Source organism: Sturnira hondurensis, unplaced genomic scaffold (genome assembly GCF_014824575.4).
Source record: "Sturnira hondurensis isolate 20B ecotype Veracruz unplaced genomic scaffold, ASM1482457v3 Scaffold0022566, whole genome shotgun sequence".
NCBI classification, from domain to species: domain Eukaryota; kingdom Metazoa; phylum Chordata; class Mammalia; order Chiroptera; family Phyllostomidae; genus Sturnira; species Sturnira hondurensis.
This window is the reverse complement of record NW_028095197.1, coordinates 19,347,859-19,372,370: the sequence shown is the minus strand read 5'-3', so window position 1 is coordinate 19,372,370 and position 24,512 is coordinate 19,347,859. Positions and strand designations below refer to the sequence as shown.

Sequence of the window (24,512 nt, the reverse complement as noted above, 5' to 3'; positions counted from 1 at the left end):
TGGGGAGAAGAGAGACAGAAAGCAGTTAGGAACCTTCACAGCAATCTGACATTGCCAGGCCATCCAGGCGCGTAATCAGTAATTTATTTTTACTGTGGTTTACCAAAGTATCAGTCCATGACAGACTGGAAAAGTTTAGAGAAGTGACCCTTTGTCACAGACAAGTTGGAAAATGCTGATCTACAGAGTTGATTGAGAAGGCGGGACAGAGGTTAATCCATGATCTAAAATTTATATAGCCACACGAATGACCACTATTCCATGTCCAACAAAACAGTGGACTAGATGTTAGAGAAACCAGCCTGGTACAGAACATCTAGGTGGCTGGGGGAGGAAAGTTATACTATATACTTAACTGATTGAACTGGTAGTATAGCCATCACTTGGTTCCAATCACAAACAAATACTAAGAAATTTGTGAGTCTTCCTGACCTTCTCGTTCTCCACCTGCCTTGTTCCTCTTACCACCTCTGCAGCATTATTAGTGTCTTGTTTAATCTCCCAGAGGTTTTCTTAATACATATACAGGCCAACACACACACAAATGTACAAATCCTTATACAATATTTATAGTTTCCTCTTTTTAAATACAAGTGCACTAAAAGCATTTTTTAAACACAGGACTGAACTGTTAGGAAAAGAAAGGATAGCCTCCAAGGGCAGAAGGGAGAAACCTCTAAGTCAGTGAGGGCTGCCACTTTTGCTTGCCCAGGGCCATCTGTGGGTGCTTGATGACCTAGAGACGGTGACAGGCCTGAAACAAGAATCACAGGAAATCTATTCGAACAGCCCTGTGTAGAGATGGAATCCCCGCAAGGCAAAGTATGGCTCTGGAGCCCCAGAGGCAAACTGACTGTGTTGCCTGGACAAACCCAACACACGGAATGAGAGAGACCATCACATGTGACCCCAAAGAGATGAAAAGAACCATGTGATGTCGAGTAGTGAGAATTATGACCCCCTGACATTTGAAAGTCAATAGATAGGTGAAACAGAAGACTGCCAATTTAAAAAGAGAACTGGAATCTAGATTTGAAGAAATTATCCAGAATGCCGCCCGGAGAGAATGAGATGTAAAAATAGTGAAATCATCAAAGAGTTTGAGATTTTTACCCCTTGGTCCCACTGTATGATCCCTAAGTGCTGCTAAATTGCATCAGAACGCGCCTGTGCAGTGAGGACCAATTGCAGAGAAACCTTGCCCACTGACTGACACATTGCACTGGGCAATGTTTTAGATTAAGACCAGGATAATTTAAACAGTGCTGCGCAGTCAAGTGCTGATCCTATTGCTCCTTTCTTCGCCTTCTTCATGAAGACATTTTACTTGAAATGCTCATACAGACAGATCTCCTATCCCTCAAAGAGCTTTCCATATCAAGCGTGCAGTATTTTATCAAAGACGCGTTCTGACTCGCCATCAACAAGGAAGCCCTCTCCAGGTTCACGGTGAGCGACTGACGACAGTCCCATTTGCCTGGTAGCTCAAAAGGGGCCTGAGTGGTACTATCCTCCATGTGGGCCAGTTTAACGAGTGACTCTGGCAGGGCCCTACAGGGCTCACGGCTTTTCCTGCAAACTTTGACTTCAGTATCTCAGGTCATGGTTTCTGCATCCCCTACACAGTGTGAACTTGAGCTTACAGCAATGCACCCACACGTTGCACAGGGTTTCTCGTGGGTGCCCATTTCTGCCTTTAGCCTGGACGGGTGTGCTTGCTTTCTTCTAGGATGCTGGGTACTTTCTCGGTTTGGGGTTCTATACTGGGAGTCCAGGTCTACCTTCCTATCATTCAAGTGGCTTACACCCTTGACCTTTTGGGGGTGGGGGGACACTTTTAACTGATGCATAACATATATACAGTAAAATCGCAAAAAGCATGCGGCTCAATGAATTTTCTCCAAGTGAAACATCACGCAACCAGTATCCAGATCAGAAACAGAGCATTATTACCAGAACCCCAGGAGTCCCTGCATGTCCCCTTCTACTTATTCCCCTGTGGGGTAACCACTGTCTTGAATTCCAACACCATAGACTAACTTTGCTGGTTTTAAAATTTAATCTAAACAGAATCCCATAGGATATGCTCATTTATGAGATTCATCTTTGTGGTTACATTCACTCTCATTTCAGCACAGCATTCCTTGTATTAATATAACCACGATTTACTTATCTACTTCTGTAGACGGACATGTAGGTTATTTCCAGTGTTCAGCCATTATATTGGCCATTATTAATAGTCTGCAGTCTTACAGTCTTGTCTCTGTCATGTAAGTATCAAAATCCTGGCCTCCCCACTCTCACCACCCAGAATTTCAACTTTTGGACTAGGCGAAGAGACAGAGACTGTTCATTCTCACACCTGAAACAATTTTTTAAAAATCAGACAAAATAGAGGAAACAACAGTTTTTAAGATATTGGCGATCAGGTAAAAAAGGACCGTGATTCCTAAAACTCGGAAAACAAATAAGCCAGCCCTCCAAGAACCCCAGCGTTCTGCTGTGAGGGCTTGTTCAGGCCATAGCAAAGGGGAGGGAAGGCCAGGCAGGACCCAGCAGGTCGCCCAAACTGAAGAGACGGAGTTGAAAGTCCAGGAATACACAAGCGTCTAGCAGCCGGCAAAGTTTAGTGCAGAATGCCTGACATCTAATAANATACAGTAAAATCACAAAAAGCATGAGGACCGTGATTCCTAAGACTCGGAAAACAAATAAGCCAGCCCTCCAAGAACCCCAGCGTTCTGCTGTGAGGGCTTGTTCAGGCCATAGCAAAGGGGAGGGAAGGCCAGGCAGGACCCAGCAGGTCGCCCAAACTGAAGAGACGGAGTTGAAAGTCCAGGAATACACAAGCGTCTAGCAGCCGGCAAAGTTTAGTGCAGAATGCCTGACATCTAATAAAGAACTACCAGGCATGCAAAGAACCAGCAAAACACAACCAATACTAAGGAGACAAATCAGTAATTAGAAACCAACGCTCAGAATCTGTCACTGGGATTAAAATGAGCAGACAAGTCCAACTCACTGCTTTGCTTTCTCTCTTCATTTCTGGGGCCTGGAGACTCTCCTTTCATATCTGCAGGCTGTGTGTGTGTGTGTGTGTGTGTGAGAGAGAGAGAGAGAGAGAGAGTAACTATCACAGCATTTTCATGTGTTCAGACCAGAAGTGGTTCTCATATGTGAGACTTCCTATCTGACGCTTCTGGTTCAGAAGCACTTCTTTACAAGCTCCCATCGAGGCAGTGTGAACCAGACGCTAAAGAAACTAGGTTTACCTGGCTGGTGTAGCTCAGTGGATTGAGAACGGGCCTGCGAACCAGACAATCGCGGTTCGATTCCCAGTCAGGGCACATGCTTGGGTTGCAGGCCAGTTTCCGGCAGGGGCCAGTTCCCTGCAGGGGATGCACGAGAAGCAACCATACATTGATGTTTCCTTCCTCTCTCCTTCCTTTCCCCTCTAAAGATAAATAAATAAAATAAAATAAAATAAAACTTAAAAAAAAAAAGAAACTAGGTTTAGACCACTTTTGAGAGTGGACAGAAGGAAGCGCCTGACTTTTCCTGGGTGATGGCCCTTGAAGACCTCCAATCCCCAAGGTGGTCCACCAACCAGCAGCACAGACGTCACCTGGAAGCTCGCTAGCAATTCAGACTCTCAGGCCCCGCCCCAGAACTACCGAAACTGAACCTGCCTTTTAACAAGGCTTCCAGGTGACTCACAGGCACATGCAGCCTTGAGCAGCACGGCTTTGAGACTGATCTTTGCTAATATAAACTCTTGCTTGAGTTTACTGACAAGGCTGAAAGGCCTGCAGCCCATCCCATAGGCAAGAAATAACCATAAAAGACTACCAGAAGGAGACAAGGGTTATTTTTGTATTTTCAGAATAAAGAAGAGAATACACTAAGAGCATAAGTAGAGGGAGGGGGGCTGGAAAGTGAGGCGAAATAGAGGGTCCAGCAGAAGAAAGGCCTGCCTGAGTGTGGTTGGTTGGGCAGAAACACGGGGGTAATAATTTACAGTTTTAATTTCAACATTTTTACCTGAAATGACATATGGTGTGCTTGAGTGTGACACTGTTATGTGACAGATTTACAGGCTTATGATTTTGTAATAAAGATTTTGTAATTAAAAAGGGGTGATATTTTTGCCAGACCCTGTGCATAAAGGTCCAAAGGAAAAACATAGGTGCACATACTATGGAGATAACAGAAGGTAGCAAAGGAAATGAAGAGAACATAAGAATTCAGAATTCACAGGGCTTGGCCCGTGGGCAATGACGGGGTGGACAGCAAGGAGTGTACGTGGATGAGTCTCCAGTTCAGGTTTAGGTGACGAGCGGTGTCCTTCCTAAAATCTGGGCACGACATGAGATGGGAGACAGCGATACGCATCATTCCTAACACAGTAACCAAAGTTATCATTAAGACATCAAGTGGCAATGTTTCTTATCTAGGAGACTACTGTTTTCGACAGTACACAGAGCGCCCGTGGGTAGAAATCATAACTTAAGGCGCCAGCTGCAGAGCCTACGACTATGTATTTTTATGAACTTCCACGATAATTCTGAAGCAGGCCAGCAGGGAACCACACTTGAAGACCCACTACAGTAACTACAAATTCTCCAGTCTCCAGCGACACAAAGATACACAGTTAGACACACGGATATTTAGAGTTCAGGAAGCATGGCTAGTCTACAAATAAAAATATGGGAGTCAGCTACCATTGGGCGAGTGCGTAAGCTCTCCCAGGTAACATGCCATTAGCAGGCAGCCACAAATCGATGTAACTAATATTGCAGAACCAGTGACACATGAAGGAGACTAAGAGGAGTGAGTGACAAGAAAAGTAGAAAGACAATCAGAAACCAAGTCAAGTCACGGAAGGGTTTGTTCAGCTAGGTGTTTTCTTTCTGAAAGGATTCAACCAAGAACAACAGCGAATGTCAAGACAAGCACTGAAATGGCCACTAGCCTGTGACCTTGGGGACCTCAGAGCACTCTGAGCAGGGGTACCTATAAGAGCACGTGAAGAAGCACAGGAATGGGAGGTGAGCTGTGCTGACAGGGAAGAGACACCGGCTTCTCTTGAGACCTGAGAGTGAGAAGAAGGGCCAAAAAAGCAGATGGGGAAGGGGTTTTCAGTTTAATCCTTAATCATCTTTAACTGTTAATACTGTTAATGGCATCAGAACGCGCCTGTGCAGTGAGGACCAATTGCAGAGAAACCTTGCCTCGTTCTGAGTATGTATGGTAAGGGGAAGGAGCTAGTCAAAGTGTAAAGAATCAGACGCCACAGGATAATTAATGCCATGCTAGCATCCCCGGTGAGAAGTAGGAGTGACGGCAATCCGACAAGCGTGAGGGCGGAATGATGAAAGCTGGAAGAACTTCTGCCAGTGACGGGTGACGGAGCTAAAAACGGAAACGAAGCACTGCCAGACGACACCGTGGGCTTAGCCGAGATCTGAGACCGAGAAGGCGCAGCAGTCCTCATCTGCAGGGCCACGGCACTGCCCTCGGTGGGGTTCTGAGAGTTAAGAAGCTATGCATTAGGAGATGGGTTCAAGATAAGGGGGCAGGCTGATAGGAGGTGGGGCAAGAAATGAAGTGATGAATGGTGCGTTCTGGGCTAGATGGAGAATTAAATGAAGCCAAGAGGTAGAGGCCACGACGCTGGGTAAATAGCCTAGGGCTGCTGTGCTCATCTTGGACAGCACGAAGGAAAGTCACCTGGGGAGTTTTTAAAAAAATGTGTGATGCCCAGACCAATGAAATCAGACTCTCTAGGGTGGAGACCCAGGCAGCAATGACCCCCACCCCGTGACCTAGGAAGACTAGATTCCTGCAGAACTGCTGAAGACTGAGGTGGAAACTCAGAAAGATCAGCAGTTAGGAAATGGATTGAAAATCGGGAGCCTGTGAAGAAACAATACGAGAGGTATGAGAATGGAGAAGAACCTACAAGAGAATGAGGAGGGGCTCCCTTCATAGTTATCTTAATGTTGCCAATAGTCAGAAACTTAAGATTCAGAGCAACTGTACCAAGTCCCACTCAGAGACCCTGACCCTCCAGATTACTTCCAGGATTATTTTTCAGTTGGCACTGGCAGTATATGATGTCTGTCCAGAAGGCATCCAGCCATGTAATATGAACAACAGAGAGATATATTGAAGAAGATACAAGAACCATTGTACAAAGGACGAGGACGCCTCGGTCCCCTTCAAACCTCACACAGTTCTCCCAATTGCCATCCGCTGCCCTGTCGTAATTTTCCGAATCACGTTGATTGTCTGAAATCTCTTCCCTTTTAAAGGTGATTTTAGTTTGGGGAAAAGCCAGATGTCGCAGGGTGCCAAATCTGGGCTGTAGGGGGCCTGAGTCACCTGGGTGATTTGATGTTTCACCAAAAAATTCTGCACGAGACCTGATGCATGAGCTGGCACACTGCTGTGATGGAGCTGCCGGGCACCGCGTGCCCCCAGCTGCGGCTTCTGAGTCACCCCAGTGGTTTCTGTGCAGGGCTGTTCCAGCTTCCCACAAAAGGCGGTACAGAGTCGTTGATCTACTTGTTCGGTCATTTGGAATGCAACGGCCACACAGTGCACATGCTCACTCAAGGGCGTCGACGACCCCCACTGACTGACTAGCACAGTGAAGCTATCACTGTTCACGCATGTGCATTCCAGTCCACACTCTCCTGGGCTGCCAAGTTACATCAGGTCCCGCAAACGGTTCTCGTTATACTATCAATGGCTGGACTTTTTCCAGACAGGCCTTGCAGTCCACATTGGTTTAAGAGCTGGGCTGGAGGCACACTGCCTGGACTTCTATCCCAGCCTCACGGCTGTGTTATCCTTGGGGAAGTGATTCCTTTACCCTGGGGATTTTTTGGTTTGTTTTTGAGTGTGGATAACAGTACCTACCTCGTAAAATTGTGAGAAATAAATGAGTTCAGCCACCAAGTAAATATTTAATGATGGCGATTTCTGGGGATTTTTAAAAACTCTGCTCATTTTAGGGACATTTTCCACCTAATGTAACTCGTCTGAATTATCCTAGTGTTGATAAGAGATTTAGAGATGCTGAACATTCACGAGACTTACATGAAAACAGAACTAGAAATTCATATATTTAAAGATTTATATATATTTAAACATAGGCCATTATGTTGATTTAAAAAAAAAAAACAACAGAAAATCCTTGTGTGTTAAGAAAGATTAAGTGGGGAAGGGAATCATCAAAAGCCCCAAATCATGTCAAAACATGGCATGAGACACATTTAACTCAAAGTTCAAATTACACCCAATATTTAGGATAAAATTATATTAAAAGCTAAAATTATACCTAATGTTTAGGAATCAATTGACAGTCCTATAAGGCATCATCCAAAATGTAAAAACAATGCAAGTATGAGAGTGAAGGACATAAATATCATAAATTATTATCCACTGAAAATGACCTGTTAGTTTTTTTTTCCTTTAGCTGAGGTCTCCTTGTAAACTACGAGATGGATTCTCGGTGGGACGGAGGCCACAGTCCCGGCTTCTCTAAATTCCTCTGTCTTCAGAATTACAACAACCGCCCTTCACTCGGCTGCATTAGAGGGAGAGGTTGTCACTGCCCCCACCAGAGCTGAGAGGCAAAAGTAATACAGTTCCCCTGGGTACAATGTATAAGGTACAGAACACTGTACAAAGTAACAGGTACAATGTACAAAGTAATTACTGACAATTTGAAGGCTTCCAGAAGAGACTCTGTTCTGTTTTGTTGACCCCCAAATCACCACACCTACCAGGCACAAAGCCCCAGAGCAAAGATGACAAGGCAGCCTTCTCACCTGGCGCCCCAGGGAGGGCCCCGCCCCGTAACTTGGAAAGCTCTGGATCGGTGGCAGCCCGCGCGCCAGGCACCTCAACCAGCAGAAACGTAATTTGGAGTTTTCATATTCTTAGTGCTCTCGAAACAGACTCTCCATACCTAGCATGTACTTCCACTTGATTTTCACAAACTGGATTTTGTTAAGTTTTCAGGAACATGCTGGATAGAAAAAGAATAGACCTCCTCTACGGCCAGTCAACTGTTTGGATTTGTTTCCTTTTAAAGAGTAAAATGATCCTGAAATGCAAGTGAGCAATTTTCAGGAGCTAGAAGCCCTGTTAAAAAAAAATCCCATTTATGTAATTACGGCACATCACCCTCCAGGACAAGGAGGGAGAGGTGTGCACAGCAAGTGGCTGCAGGGCTGTCTGGCACTGCCAGCTTCGGGAAGGGAGTGTGGGGACCCCTGGGCTGCTATCTCAGAGTAACTTAAGTCGAAGGTCACGAGGGATGAGTCACAGACAAAGGAGCGAGGCCTCCAGGGTCCAGCTTTTTACTGTGAGCTAGAAGGACAGCTATTCAGGGAACACTTCAAAGAACTATCCAGGGGTGGGTTCTGTTAGACTTGAGATGCTCTGGCTTAATGAATCCTAACTGCCTCTCTGTATAAGGGTTTGTACCTTTTGAACTGATGGGATGGTCTTATTTTTCTCAATTCATGTCTATCTCCTAACATCTCAGTCTCTACCGTTGTTACTGGCTTTTTTCACCATTTTAGCTTCTTGTTTTACCCTTCTCATCTTTTAGCACACCTCCTCACTCACTCATTCACTCACTCACTTGACAGTTTATTTAATCGTTTGGACCATTTTCAAATGCTTCGTTTTACCGTTTCGTATTCTAACTGAATTTCTGAGCAGGAGGGAGGCCTGGTAGGAAGGAAAACCCCTTAGAGAAGGTGGGCTGTGCTCCACCCTGTCAGGAGCAGCAGCCTTTGCAGCAACCTTAACCCAGCGCCGCACCTCCCCAAGGGGAGGCACAGGAGCCTGGGTGTAGCTGCCAAGAATACAGATTCCTTGAGGGCAAAGTCCACCTTGCTTCATAGCCCTAGACTGTGCTGTCTTTTATAGTTCTGCCGTGTGATTCGGTTGAACCAACCGATCTGACTCTGGGAATTTATCTCCGCTGCGTGCTACCAAGCTTGTTAATATTTCATAGAAAATTAGGCTGACTGCTCTATCAGCAGGTCCCCAGCTTCACAAAGTCATGCCAACAATTTCCAATGATTAAAGGTCTCTGTTGTTACTTATGATTGTGCCTTGGAAGGCTGTTACTGTGCATTTATTACCAGTATGTGTCGTGTCTAACGTGACTTCCACATAGCACTTAATCTTTTCCAAAAGTGGTACTGCAGGCGGAGGGGGTTCTTTCTTTCTTTCTTCCTTTTTTTTTTAAATTTCCTCAGTTCTTTCATAGGAAGGGTTTCATCAGCAACACAAAGCACACCTTCCAGTGCGACCTAAATTCTGCACATACAAGATTCCCTGGAGAACACAAAATAACCAATTGTGAGGCCAGTCCACAGCAAAACACAAACTACTTCCACCAGATAACAGATTTACACTCCAGAATACAAAGGACTCCATCGCCACAGAAAACAAATAGATCTTTATAATTTTGCTCTTTCCCCCCACCCCAATTCCTCCCCAATTAACCAACCCTTTGGTGACAATAGTTACCCCTGATGTATGGAATAGAGCATGGCATTTTGCTAACAGCAACTAAATAAGAAAGGCACCCAACAGAAGATGTGGCCCCAGCAGGTCCTGCCCAGAAACACAGAAGACCCTCAAACACACTGTAACATGGTGCAAAGCAGGGGTCCCCTGACTACAGGGAGAAATTCCCCACAGCCCATGGTTGGGGGAAAGGGGAAGGGATGGTATGGTGGTTAAGATACTTCTTACTACAATGGCAAGTTGACGGCCGTGTCCTGCCTGAGGGGACGTGGACTGCCCAGGGCAAAAGGACGACTCGACTTTCAGGGCTGATAGTGACCCGTGATGCAGCGGGGGAGCTCATGCAGCACCTGCACAAAAGGTAGGGATGCAGGGGCCCCTCTGTCATGGGCACTCTTGCCCTGACTAAAGACAGCAGCTGAAAGAAGGTAAAAGATACAGGGAACTGGCAAAAGTAGCTCATTGTAGGAGGGGCAGGATATGAGCTTGCATAGGAAGTTCCAGGTCAGCATTTCAAATAAGGGTGGCTGAGAGAGCAGAGGGTGGCAGCCATGTGGTTCGAAAGGGGATTTTCAGACCATGAGGTCTGAAAGGGGAAGCGACAAGCAGCTATGCAGTTTGCCGTCAGGATTCGGACCTGAGAGCTGGTGTGTGAAGTAGAAGCCGGGCTGGCTGGGAGTCAGGATTCTGCGGAGCTGCCGGGTGTAGTAAGAAAGAGGCAGCCACGAGGAAACGGCACAGCCATGCGGGCTGTAGCAGAAGCAGCAGCCATGTGGGCTGAGGAAACGGTGCTAAGGAGAGAGCTGTGGGGCTGTGTGGGAACCTGCCTAGTCACCCAGATTCATGGGAGATGCCTGAGCTCGACTATGACCGGGAATGGTGAAACGGCAGACTTCAGCTTCTCTGAAGGTCATACTGAAACGCCATTCTCTTGGGACGTGGGCGCCCCCCCGGACTCCGCCGCGATCCAGTCTAACATGGCACATGCTTCCCTGAACTGTTACACGGAGGTTGAGGACTACGTTCCCCAGATCCTGAAGGAGAGTGCTGCTCTGAGTGGATGGCGACTCTAAAACCCATGAGTGTGCCTTCCAGAGGGGATGGAGACCCGTTTGCACAGCTGGCTTCAGAACAAATAGGGATATGGGGAACTTTAGGGCACGGTTTTGCCTTATAGCCTGGTGGGCAGCAACAAAAGTGCTAGGTCTCGTGGGAGAGGAGGGCGCCAAGCGGGAGTGCCTCGGGCCCCCAAGCCCCCCAAGGCTGGATTCCTACAAATAAAAACCTGTTTCCTTCAACACTAATACTTGGTTCGTGCATCAAGGTGACAGGGGACAATGTGGGCAAGGTGAAAACATGGATGGGGACCCATTTGCTCGGTTGCAATACCATAAACTCAAAATCTCCTTTTAAGTCAAAAGGAAATTAATGGGGCTGTCCTGATCCTCTTCTACACAACTCATTGATCTTTTAATGCTGAATGTAATGTTTAAACTTAACTATTTTGTGTAGGAAGTAAATGTCTGTGGACGGAGGAAAAGTGGGAGGCACTTGTTGTGATTTGCATGTCAACTAACTGGATAGCACTGGGCGTGCATTCCCCAAAGCACAGATCTAAGTGTAAAGGTTACTGCTGGCAAGGCAGGCATTCCCTTCGGAAATCTTTGGGGGGAAATTCAGATCTGTAAGTGAACATGTTATTGGTAGTGCCCTGTTTTCATTTGCCTGGCAATTAACGAGATACAGTGAGATAAAAACTTCCTCTGGTCCAACAAAGTCCACGAGCACTGAAAGCATCCCAAATTCTGACCACCTACCTCAAGTCACAGTGGTCAAGTGACACTGAAGTAATGAATGGGCAGAAAACTCATCCTCACTACTAGAAAAAAATTCAAAGATCATTCATTCAACAAGCAAGAATCGAGTGCCTAGTTGACACTGGAGATACAACAGTGAATAAGACACTATCGCTACCCTCAAAAGCTTACAATCTAATTGGGCGAAGAAACAACTGAATACACATTTACAATTTAGATAGATGGGTACATGCAAGGTATTTCAGGTACTACCCATGTATAATGTGCATCCTTATTTTCCCCTGAAAAATCTGGGCAAAGGTGTGCATTATACACGGCAAAATACAGTCGTTCTAAATAATCTAGAGTAGAGAGAAAGTGTACTGACCCAATGATGTAGGAAAATGTAGGAAAAGGGAGCAATGATGAATCAACAGAACCATGACTGAATATTCACAATGAATTCCAATGTTCATTTTGGTTTTTAGAGGTGTCAAAATCTAGCCCAAGTCAATGTCTTCCCAGCCTCAAGTGAAAGGGGCTCAACTGTTTTATTCATTCCCTAAAAAGTGGTCCTGGCAGCCATGACCTTGACCAGTGATTTTCAGCTGATGTGCTGCAAGAATTTCTAAAACATACAATACCTGACTATTGAATCAGGGGCACCAACCTCTTTTCCCTTAGACTGTCAAATTAAAAACAGTGACAACAGTCAATACAACAATACCTGTCCGATATGAATGAATCAAAATTATATATATATTACATATTTTTTTAGCTCAGGCTGCGAACCAAAGGGTCACAGGTTCAATTCCCAGTCCAGGTACACGCCTGGGTTGTGGGGCCAGGTTCCCACGGGGGGCCATGTGAGAGGCAACCACACATTGATGTTTCTCTCCCTCTCTTTCTCCTTCCCTTCCCCTCTCTAAAAATAAATAAATAAAATCTTAAATAAAATTAAAATTTAAAAAAGCTGCTGTAGATATTGAGAAAAATAAAAATTTTATGTTAAAAAATATAATATATTTTTGGTGTGCTGCACAATTTTAGCAATTTATGTGTGCCATGACATTTTATCACAGTTATCCTGATATTATGAGGGTTTTTTTTTATTTTTTTTTATTCATTTATTTATCTTTAGAGGGGAAGGAGAGGGAGAGAAACATCAATGTATGGTTGCCTTTCGTGCATCCCCTGCTGGGAGTTGGCCTGCAAGGAACCAGCCTGCAACCCAGGCATGTGCCCTGACTGGGAATCGAACCGCGATCGTCTGGTTCGCAGGCCCGCACTCAATCCACTGANTAAAAATAAATAAATAAAATCTTAAATAAAATTAAAACTTAAAAAAGCTGCTGTAGATATTGAGAAAAATAAAAATTTTATGTTAAAAAATATATTTTTGGTGTGCTGCACAATTTTAGCAATTTATGTGTGCCATGACATTTTATCACAGTTATCCTGATATTATGAGTTTTTAAATTCCACTCAAAAGCTAAGCAGCAGGAATAGAAGTTGCAATACTAGAGAAGTTAGAAAAGGCAGAATTAATCTGGAGAAAAGAATCTCCAGGAAAAGAAACTTTGGTTTACTAGAGGGTAGTTAATCATTACGGATACAAGATATATTTCCCCACAGGCCTGGCACCTCCAGTCAATTAAAAGATAAATTTTAATAGAAAAGATAGAGCCTACCACCAAACATTAGGGCATTACGGCTGGGGTGGGGGAGGTGATCATCTGAGCAAGGGGAGGAATGGGGTAGAGAGAGAGCAGAAAAAGGATGGAGATGGAGGGGGGGGAAAGGCAAGTACCCTTATCACCCAGCAATATGGCTCCTTATGGGCTAAAACGGGGAAACGACCGTCTCTTATGCGACAGAAACGGCTTTTATGCGATTTCACTGCAGCCCCCAAATGATCAAACCACACTGGCTCTCAAAAAAGAGAAAAAACTCATAAAGATCACTTAATCAACTCTGCCTACTGAGGCTATAATCATCAGTTATGTTAGGAAGTAAGAAATCTTGGGAATAAGGGCCTTGAATCTCACTTTCTCTAATTTGAATATTATCTTTAACATTATAGGCAGAATCCCACAAACATGTGCCATCTAAAATGTTATGAAATTAGTCAGCTGCAGTCTAATATTAAAATTGGAAAGGAACAAAGCAGTAGGTAGAGATACCAGTGAATACAGTCTGAAAATATTAAAAATGATTTTCTGGTTTATAAATTACCTCATTTTTTAAAATTGCAGGCTTATAGGAAGTCTAAAGACATTTGTGAAATCTGAACAATTAATTTATTTGAATAAGGACTGTTCATTGTATTAATCACATTCAGTTCCCCCTTTTTAAATACAGACCAATATTTAGCTCTCTATCTCATTTTAAGAAGATACAATATAGCTCTGGCTGGTGTAGCTCAGTGGATTGAGCACGGGCCTGTGAACCAAAGGATCGATTCCCAGTCAGGGCACATGCCTGGGTTGCAGGCCAGTTCCCAGCAGGGGACGCACGAGAGGGGATGCTCCAACCACACATTGATATTTCTCTCCCTCTCTCCTTCCCTTCCCCTCTAAAGATAAATAAATAAAATCTGAAAAAAAGAAGATACGCTATAATAAAACATCAAATCTCAGTTAACTAGATACCATTATATACCTCATTTAATTAAAAAAATAACCAATTGGCTTTTAGTTTTTTTATTTTTTAAAATATTTATTGTTTATACTATTACAGTTGTTCCATTTTCCTCCCTTCCCTCCCTCAGCCAGCCCACCCCCACTTCCATAATCAGTCCACTCACCATCGTCCATGTCCATGGGTCCTTCATATGTGTTCTCTGACTAATCCCTCCCCTCCCCTTTTTAAAGAAACATACTAAGTGGCTTTTTGTAATTTAAAGACTATTTATTTTTAGAGAGAGAGGAAGGAAGAGAGGAGAAACATTGATGTGTGAGAGAAACATAGACTGGTTGCCTCTCCCATGCCCCAACTGAGGACCTAGCCTGTAACCCAGGCATGTGCCCTAGCTGGGAATCGAACCGGTGATCCTCCAGTTCACTGGCTGGTGCTCAATCCACTGAGTCACACCAGCCAGGGCCCTCCCCTTCTTTCAGTCAGTCCCTACCTCCCCTTATCCCTTTTTACGGCTGTCAGTCTGGTCCATAATTTCTATGCCTCTGGTCTATTTTGCTCAATAGTTTATTTTCTTCATTAGATTCCTCTTATAGAGGAGAACACATAGTATTTGTTTTTTTAAAGTGTGTTTTGGTTTTTCTCAACAATTTTACTACAATATTTGCAGTACCTAAACATTTTTTAAAACAATTAGGAGCCCACAGATTATGCACCTTAATCTGAAAAGCAGATAAGCAACCATATAAATTTTTAAAAATAAGCTCAAGTTCCACCAGTTGCATATACAAGGTTTTAGAAGAGTACTGATAAATGCTTATTTCGGTTTACTTTTATTTTAACTTATTTCAAAAGGACTTGAGAGGACATAGAACATGTGCTTAGAAAATATTTTTAGATAAAATACAGAATGTTTCGCACAATATTTTAAGCACAATTGCCTAATTTTGAGAAAGGAAATTTGTAAGTTTGCTAAATACATTAAAGAGAGGGTGAGAAAAAAACCTTAGTTTTCTGCTTCAGCACAACTCAAATTAAACTAAGAAGTATCTTTACTTCAATAAGAAAGGAATCAACTCAAACATGCAAATAATTGTGAAGGAGAAACAGAAGGAACTTATCAAAAAGAAAAAGGTTAATATTTAATTTACACATATGTAAATTAAGCTCTTGATTATTTACTCTTTGTTCATTTATCTATTTCAGAAAGGTACTTACATAATTCTTTTAATTAGCTAATCATTATGATCTGTTATAAATGAATTGCATTTTTTATTCTGTTTTCAGAGAATTTTTCGGAATCTTGTTACTGTCAATAAAAGAGGTAACTCTGTAAGGTATCAGAAAATAAATACAGCTCTGGCTGGTGTGGCTCAGTGGATTCAGTGCTGGCCTGCGAACCAAAGGGTTGCTGGTTTGATCCCAGTCAGGGCATAAAAATAAATAAATAAAATTGTTTAAAAAACAGATTTAGGGTTGCTGGTTGGATTCATGTACCCTGACTGGATTGCAGGCCAGGTTCTCAGTAAGGGGCATGAGAGAGGCAGCCACACATTGATGTTTCTCTCCCTCTTTCTGCCTCTGCCTAAAAAAAAAAATAAGAAATCGTAAAAAAAAAAAAAAAGAAAATAAATACAATGCCTCTATAAATACAGTATCCCAACTAAGTTAAATGTTTGCACTATTCTCAAAAACTTGAAGTGTTTTAAGAAAACTTTGACGTTTATCATTAAGTACAAAATAAATAACTTAAAACAATTCTGGAGCTGTCTCAAGTCTAAACACTCCAGATGGTTACTAGGGACACTAGGCCATATCCCTTGTGTTAACTTCAAATAAAGAAGTGTGACTACCATTATGTGCATATGAAATAGGGGGTGGGGGATACCTAGGATGGTGCTTTGCTGAAAAGAGTCAATTTCCTCCAAAACTGAGCTGTAAATTTAACAATTCCAATCAAAAAACAAGATCACTTATTCTGAATAGAAATATTCTAAAGTTCATTTTTTAAAAAATGTGTAAAAAGCAAAAGAAAAGTTTGCAAAAGTATAAGATGGAGCTTGCTTTCATCTATTAGAAGAATGGATACTGATATAAGAACTAATAGATCAATGAAGCAGCAGTGGGGAGCACTGAAACATACAAGTATCCAGAAGAATTTATAATAAATATAATATTTCAAAACTGTGGATTAGTTAAATAATCATTTCACAAATGATTCTGGGGAAAGTGGCTAAATATTTAGGTAAACCTAAAACTATGTCTCTAGATCTCATATGACAAAATATTTTTAAAAACCTGAAAAAGTTCAAAATACTAAAAAAATACTAAATAAATAGTGATGGGGGGATAGTAAAGATATAAAAATTGTGCCTGAGTCGGAAAACATTAGAAGACTCAACTACCTAAAACACACAGGCATACACACTTTCTCCAGGTTAAATATGTGTACAAAGTTGAAAAACCAAAAAAAAAAAAAGTATTGGGAAAAGTTAACAAAAACAACATTCATGTCAGAAAGATCACCCAGCAATAGACCATAGCACAGGATTATGAGCATGAAACTTACAATTGAATATAACTAACATAAATATATGAAAAGCATTCAATGGAACTAGTAATTAAAGCAATGAAAAAAAATAACAGAAAGTAGTCAAAAAGCCTGATACTTAGTAAAGGGAAATGGGGGCCATCATACAATGTTACCAGGACTATGAATAAATACAGCCTTCCTGCAGACCAGCGATTTTCAATCTTTTTCATCTCACGGCACACATAAACTAGTTACTCAATCTGCGGCATGCCAAAAATGTATTGTATATATATATATTTGCCAATCTGACAAATAAATTGGTATAATTTTGATGCGTTCAAACTAGCTGGCAATTGTTGTGTTGGCTGTGGTTGCTTTTTCATTTGACCATCTAAGCGAACAGAAGGCAGTGCCCCTGACCAGTCAGGTATTGCACGTTTTAAAAATTCCTGCGGGACGACAGTCAAAAAACGCTCGCTGTTCATCTGGCAATATGCATCACTGGGGCAGAGCAGTGTGTATGGAAGTTTCAAACGTGCACCTCTTCCAGCCCCATAATATCTCTTTCAGAAATATAAACTAAAACAGGTATCTCTCAAACATGGACACATGTGAATTCATCAGGGTTTGTTAATCTTGGTAAATTAAACGGCCTAAATGCCCACCAATAACAACAAATACATATTTGCACATCAGAAATGAAAATGCCACTCACTGATGTAAAAATGATGCAGAGATCACACATTAACATGCAAAAATATTCATGACATTCTACGCAGGAGCTCCATGGGAGCAGCCGTCTGTCTTGTTCTTCAATCTTATTTCTAGCACCTAGAACAGTGCCTTGTCTGAAAGAGCTTCCCCCAAATCATATATTAAATACTTGAATTTTAAAAGCAGGTTCCAGAACAATAATCATAATAAAGTCCCTTTCTCTTTCCTTCATGCCCCCTCTTCTCTTCCTTCCCCCAAACAGAAACATAATGGGAAGGACAGTCACAAAAGGTTGACAAAGTCACGGAGTTTTAGTTGTGTTTGACTTTCTTCTTTATTCCTGTCCATGTTGTGTGAATGCCTTATACAGAAAGCATTTTTTATTTTTATGATTGGAAAAGGTCACAAATTTTTAAAAAAATCTCATGTATTTAACATGAACTCCAGAATGTGTTCCTTGACTACAGATAACAAACTCCTAAAACAGCATCCAAGGGGCACGCTTCCTTTCGTCTTCAAAGAAATGCCCGCTGTGCCCTGTACAGTGTAGCATCTTCCTCCAGCACCAGAAGGTGCCACACTGCGCTAACAAAATGCAGCACTTCCCAACAACAAAAATTAAAAAATACCTTTTATGTAGTAAAAAGTGGAAACAATCTAAAATTATTTCATTTCTTGAGGTCCTCCCCATCTCTCATATGCCCTAGTCTAGTTGGTGGTAAAGATAACCACGTAGAGTCACGTTTGGTGAAGCTAAAAACCCAGTGAATCTGGATCACTAATATGACCTATGTGATTCTCACTACTTTGCGAAGGTCGACGTCAGTTTAAAGACACTTAAGTAGCTGAAATATCAAAACGACCCACCTACCCCGGGGCCATTTCTCATCACCCTGTTTTGTTCATAGACTTTATCACTACCGGAAATAAGTTTATTCGGACTTTTATGTCTCTTACTTCTGGACTGTAAGCTCTATGAGGACAGGAACTCTGTCCGGCTCATCACTGTGCCCACAGTAAGCAGCATCTGGTAGGCCTCAAGAAGCGTTATGTCAAAATAACAATGAAAAGGTGTATGGGGGGGGGGCAAATCTAAACAAGGTAATAAACAAGAAATCGGAAAAAAAAGGAGAGAAAACCACACTGAAATGTACACGCTGACAGGACTCAAGGCCGGAACGCCAGCTCGGGGGTTTGGTTTGGTGGATATTTTCAAGGTGGACAGGTGCTTCACACCTATTCGAGGGCGTAGAGCTCTTCCAGGAGGAACATAATCCTCAGGGAGGTTCCAGGTGGTTGTGTGTGCCTTCCCAGAGGAGTGGACACGATCATCACCAAATTAGAAATGTAGCCCAGGTCAAGAGGAAAAAAATACACCACACATCTTGGCCCAGATGAAAAATCAAACACAACCCACAAACCAAGCAGGCAACCTTCAGCGCGACACGTAAGACGAGCGTAGTCTCCTTTTCCATGGCTGTGCAGTCGCCTGCAACCCAGCAACCCCCTCATTCGCCACTTTTCCCTCCAAGGACCCTCAGCCCCAGCTGGTCCAGGGCGAGAGGGAATGAAGGAAACATCTGAGAATTAGCTCTCTGTTCCCCAACCTGAGCCTAATACCTTCCAAAGCGCAATCCCTCCCACTATCGCCTGTCCCCAAACCCCGCCAAGGGCTCCTCCAGCTGCCCCTCACTCACGTGTAGATGATGGCCATGAAATGCATCAGCCACAGCACCAAGAAGAGGATGAACCCGAAGACGGCCATTCCCTGCAGGGCCAGGTCCAGCAGCGCCATCCCCCGGCCCGGCCCGGCCTGCTCCGGCCGCCGCCGCGGACAGCGCTCCCGCAGGAGGAGGACAGGGTAGGCGCCCGGAGCGGGGGCGCAGGAGGGGAGAAGATGGGGAGAGGAAGGGGCGGAGTGGGGTGGGGACGGAAGGGGCGGGCAGGGCCTGCGCGCCCCCGCCCGCGCGCACTCGCCAGCGCGCTGCGCCGGGCGCGCTCACGACTGCAGGCGCTGCGGTGGTCGGGCTGGGTGGTCAAGGGGGCCGTGGCTCGCCGCGGCTCTGCTCTGCGGCTTGACTCTCTACACTCTCCCCGCCGCCGATCGGACCCTGCGCGCCGGAACCCCAGCCGCTGCCGCCCTGCCGCCTCGCCCCGGACTCCGTGGCGCGCACCTCCTGCCCTGCTCTGCCGCGGCAGCTCCGTGAACTAATCGAAACCACCAGCTTGCGCCCCGACTCCCCGGCGCGCCCCGCCCCTCCCCTCCGGGTCCCCGCCCCCACCCCCGCAACCGCGGCGCCCGCCCCTCCGAGGGGCGGTGCGCGCCTCTCCTCTCCCTCCGCCCACCCTGCCACCTTCGCGCGGGCTGCGTCACGGTCGCTAGCGAGTCCTTGGGAGGCTTCTTCTGTTGGATGCCGGCCGGGCTTTTCCCCCAGGCTCCTGTCTCCGACCACTGTCCGCCTGAGGTCTGGGCGCCCAGGGCGGCCGGCGTTGGAGCGGAGGCGCATTGTGACCCTGTGTCCAATTTGGATGCCGCTCTCCCTCTGTCCGGCTGTGCTATTCCACGACTCTCCAGAAAAAGACACGGGGCTCCAGTCAGAGGCCTGGGTTGTCTCACAGTCCAGCGTCCAGCGCTGCTGCATCCGCAGCCTCTCCGCCGGGCATTGCTTGGAGCGGCTTAGGCCTTTCCCCAGGCTCCGTTCGTGGGAGCAAGTGTTTCCCATCGCCTCCCCTGCCCGCCCCCTGGCTTTAAGCGCCTTGGAGTCTTGGATCCCAAAGAACCTGGGAGTAAAATAATCTTGTGTCTCTTGGGTCTCTAAGAAACTTACAGACCGCATGTAATTTAAAAGAAATTCTCTAACTCAAAATGTAAGAATCAGTTGCTATTGAACTCCTCTAAACCTACGGTTTAGTTGGGCAGCCATATGTGGCTATTGAGCGCTTGAAATGGGCTAGTACCGAGTTGAGATGTGCCCTGAGTGTAAACCATGCCCTAGAGGTCTTAAGACCACTGGTAAATTTTATATTGATTATCTGTTGAAACGACGATATCTTTTATGTTAGTTTAAATTAAGTAATTGATTTCACTGTTCTTGTTTTCCTAACTAAATATGGCTTGCTACTAGAAAATTTAATAACGCAGGTGGATCTTAAACACGGCCATACTTTATAGTACGGCTCTGTAAAGCAAAGAAGTGGCACTATGGCGAGTAAGGTAAATTAGTGTACCTTAATTTCAAACCAGTCCAAGAAGATGTTTTAATCTCCTAGTAAACGTTTCTGTTTGTTTCTTTATCCTAGAGGAGTTTATATTGCTTCTCGATTGTTTCGTGTTTAGACGATGTTTATTATTTCAAGAGATTTCCTTTTAAATAATCATGACCTCCTTTAAAGGTTTCAGAATTGAAGTCAACTTTGTAAAGAAGTTTATTTTATAATCGCACTTATAATCGTTAATATTGATTAAATGAGCTACCTCAATGTACAGTTAAATGATAAACTACAATCAGGAAAGAGTTTAAATTAATATCTGTATTGAGAACCAATCCTGGATTCGATGTGCTCTTTGGTTTATCAGCGTTAACGTCAGTGAGAAAAGACAGTTTAGAAACCAAACTTCCATTGTTGATTGTTACTGGTTGATACCTTAATAGCAGGGCAGTGTATTAACGTCGAAATAACACTACAAATGGAAATTTGAAACCTCGCTGTTGCAGTTAATTCAAACACATTTTTAGAAAAACAACTTTTTTTTTTAACATTTCTGAAATGGAAATGCATCTTGCAGTCAATGACATCTTACAATTACATGGTAGGTGCTTTTTCTTAACCGTATATAAAATAATAGTGCATCTTACAATGAATACCCTCATGGTTTTGATGAACTACTGTATTTTTCGGACTATAAGATGCACCCCCTCCAATTTGGGAGAAATAATGGTTGTTAATGCTGCTGATGAGTTCTGTTTACATTTACATTAGTGAAAATATTATGTTATTTATGTTGTTAAATATTTTACCACATTTTTTGCTCCAAAATTTTTTCCCCTCTAAAACCTAGGTGTGTCTTATGGTCTGGAAAATACGGTACATCAGTTGGTCAATTTAAGCATTTTGTTATATTTTGCATTTTTCCAAAATGTTTATTGGAACCTTCCAACCAAGGATTTTATGCACGATGATCAATTACATGGGAAATGAGGCCAAAGAAAGGTGAAGAAGCAGATATTAAGAGTTAACAGATTTGCTATAATTGAGCATAATGAGCTGATTAAAGATCTGCTATGTTGTCCTTGAGCATAGCTAAACTTGGTCTATCCAAACCTGGTTGCTGATTTGAAAGCAGCAACTTTAGAATATGCAATCCTAACTTTCTAAAGATACTGTAAAAGTGTAAATTTCTCCCATGTAGTGGGTGCAGCAGCATAAGAGTATATAGCAAAGACTTACTCATCACACTTTTGGTAGTTAACATTGTTTTAGGTTCGTGTCTAAAGGGCCTTGCTCTTAGCAGACTGATTCTACCAAGTTCAGGGCTTCTGACTTTTTCTAATGGCAATCCAGTAACATCATTATATATTAGAGTTCATACAATTTAAGGAGCAATGTTTTTAGGGGCAAACAAAATCCAAATTTGACTGTCATGTAATGGTCCTAGATATGTTAGTTTATAAAACCTAAACAAGAAAATAATCCAAAATGTATGGTTCAGACCAACTAGTTGGAACACACTTTGGGCTTGAACCAAACCCAAACCAAAGTAATTTAATTGTAGCTGATTTCAAACCAAAACTGAAATGAAATTGTATGTTTTAGTCCCATGTCCCAGAAAAGAGGAGTGGAAAGAAGGCTGTAAGAACACAGGTCCAAAAGTTACTTCAGAGAAACAAAGCAAACTTGGGAAAACTGATACCCTTAGTTACATTGTATCTGGAATGCCTACACTATATTTAAAAGTTCCTGTTACATTTTTAAAAGTTATACTTTCAATAGTCAAGACTCTTGATTTGGGTTATCTCTTTGCTGAGATTTCTACATAAATCAAGTTTAAAATGTGACATTGAAAAGCCATACACAGACCTGGTTGGTGTGGCTTAGTGGATTGAGCATCGGCCTGTGACCCAAAGTGTGCAGTTTGATTCCCAGTCAGGGCACATGCCTGGGTTGCAGGCCAGTTCCCTAGTAGGGGGCATGTGAGAGGCAACCACACACTGAAGCTTCTCTCCCTCTCTTTCTCCCTCTCTTCCCCATTGTCTAAAATAAATAAATAAGCAAAGTCATTTTTAAAAAAGAAAAGAAAAGCTGTGCACAGAAAAAAGACTGAAAGAAATATCAAAAGATTATGATTATTTGTCTCTGAAGAATAAAATTCAATTTTTAAAATCTGCCTTTTTATATTGTTTTTATGATGAAAAGTGACTTTCCCCCTATTTTATGAAAGAGTTACTCTGTGAAAACCATATAGATATTTTGCATATTTAAAAAAATTATGAGAGCTACATGTGTTGGCCAGGTAGCTCAGTTGTTCAGAGTGTTAAGTGTTGTCTCGATACACCAAGGTTGGGGGTTCTATCCCTGGTAAGGGCATGTAGAAGAAGCAACTAATGAATACATAAATAAGCGGAACAACAAATTGATGTTTCACTCCCTCTTTCTCTTTCCTTTATTCTCTCTCTCTCTCTAAAATCAATAAAAAAGCTTAAGGAAAAGTAAAAAAAAAAGACACTGACAATTACAAATCTAAACCTACTCTTACCATATAATCCAGCAATAATACTCCCTGGTATTTCCCCAAATGAGTTGAAAACTTTATTCACACAAAAACCGGCACAAGGGTGTTTACAGCAGCTTTATTCATAATTGCCAACCTTGGAAGCAACCAAGATGTCCTTCAGTAGATGAATCAATACATAAACTCTGGTATGTCCAGATGATAAGAGTAGTCAGCACTAATAAAAAAGTGAGATATCAAGCCATGAACAGACACGGAGGCAGCTTAAATGCATATTATTAGATGGGAAAAAAAAGCCAATCTGAAAAGCCCACATATTGTATGACTCCAACTACATGACATTCTGGAAAAGTCCAAACTATGGAGATCATAGAAAGACCTGTGGTTTCCAGAGGGGGAGGGAAGGTGAACTGGTAGGTCACAGAGGACTGTTAGAGCAGTGGAATTGCTCTGTGCCATACTATACAGGTGGATCCTGGAAACCTACAGCAGGTACAACACCCAACATAAATATGGACTTTGGATGGTGGGAGCTGCCAATGTAGGGTTATCAACAGCAACCCATGGGCCGCTCTGGCACAGAACCTTGACAGCGGGAGAAGCTGTGCGTGCGTTGGGGCAGGGAGTGCATGGTAACCCTACTTTCTGCTCAGTTTTACTGTGAACCTACATTTGCTGTAAAAAATAAAGTCTATTTGTAAAAAGTTACTGAGCGCTGTGCTGAAAGAAAATTATTGGAAATGTTATATGTCCAAATAAGTGAGCTAAGCTAGTTTGTCATTAGAGCCCAGGGCTTTGCACCTGCTAGGCCAGCGACTTTCAACCTGTTTCATCTCATGGCACACAGAAAGTGATTACTAAAATTCTGTGGCACACCAAAAAATAGTTTTGGCCAATCCAACAGAGAAAAAGGTAGGCATAATTTTGATTCATTCACACTGGATGGCTATTGTTGTATTGGCTATTGTCATTGTTTTACTTGACAGTCTAAGGGAAAAGAGGTCAGTGCCCCCGACTGATTAGTCAGGTATTGCGTGTTTTAAAAATCTGTGTGGCGCACAAGTGTACCTGCTGTGGCTCATGGGTTGAAAATTGCTGTTCTAGGCACTCAAATAGTTGTTGAACAAGTGAATAAATTATACTGAGAAAAGTCACTGGAAAAATCGCCAACTTTCTCATTTGTTTGTGAATATTTTTCAAATTTTTTTCTTGTTGAAAAAACACACACTACTGTACCCCTTCTTCTGTGTTACAAAATGAGATCTCAGAGTGAGAGTAACCACACTTCAGCTCACCTGACCGCAACCCGGAGACCTGCTGTAAAGCCTGTGGGCCAATGGCATTGTTTAAAGTCAATGTTGGATGTAGTTTCCGTGTCTATCACTCTTACGAAGGCTCACATATAAACACTTCAAAGATCACGATACAGCTCCCTATGGTTAATGTGTTGTTATTTTTAAAAGACAGATATAATGTAAAATTTCAGCCCTACAAAAGCTTGTTTAAAAACAAAGTAAAAAAAAGGAGATTCTCCAGAAATGGG

General features: G+C 43.0%; 1 protein-coding gene across 1 annotated transcript in view; it reads right to left on the bottom strand.

The window, feature by feature from the left end:
• UGCG (UDP-glucose ceramide glucosyltransferase) overlaps window positions 1-19,439 on the bottom strand; it is a 35,291-nt gene extending 15,852 nt beyond the window's left edge. The window contains exon 1 of the mRNA XM_037035720.1: window positions 18,936-19,439. Within this exon, the coding sequence (XP_036891615.1) occupies window positions 18,936-19,033 (98 nt within the window). The 5' untranslated portion in view covers window positions 19,034-19,439. The remainder of the gene's footprint in view (window positions 1-18,935) is intronic.
• Between the last annotated feature and the right edge of the window lie 5,073 nt (window positions 19,440-24,512).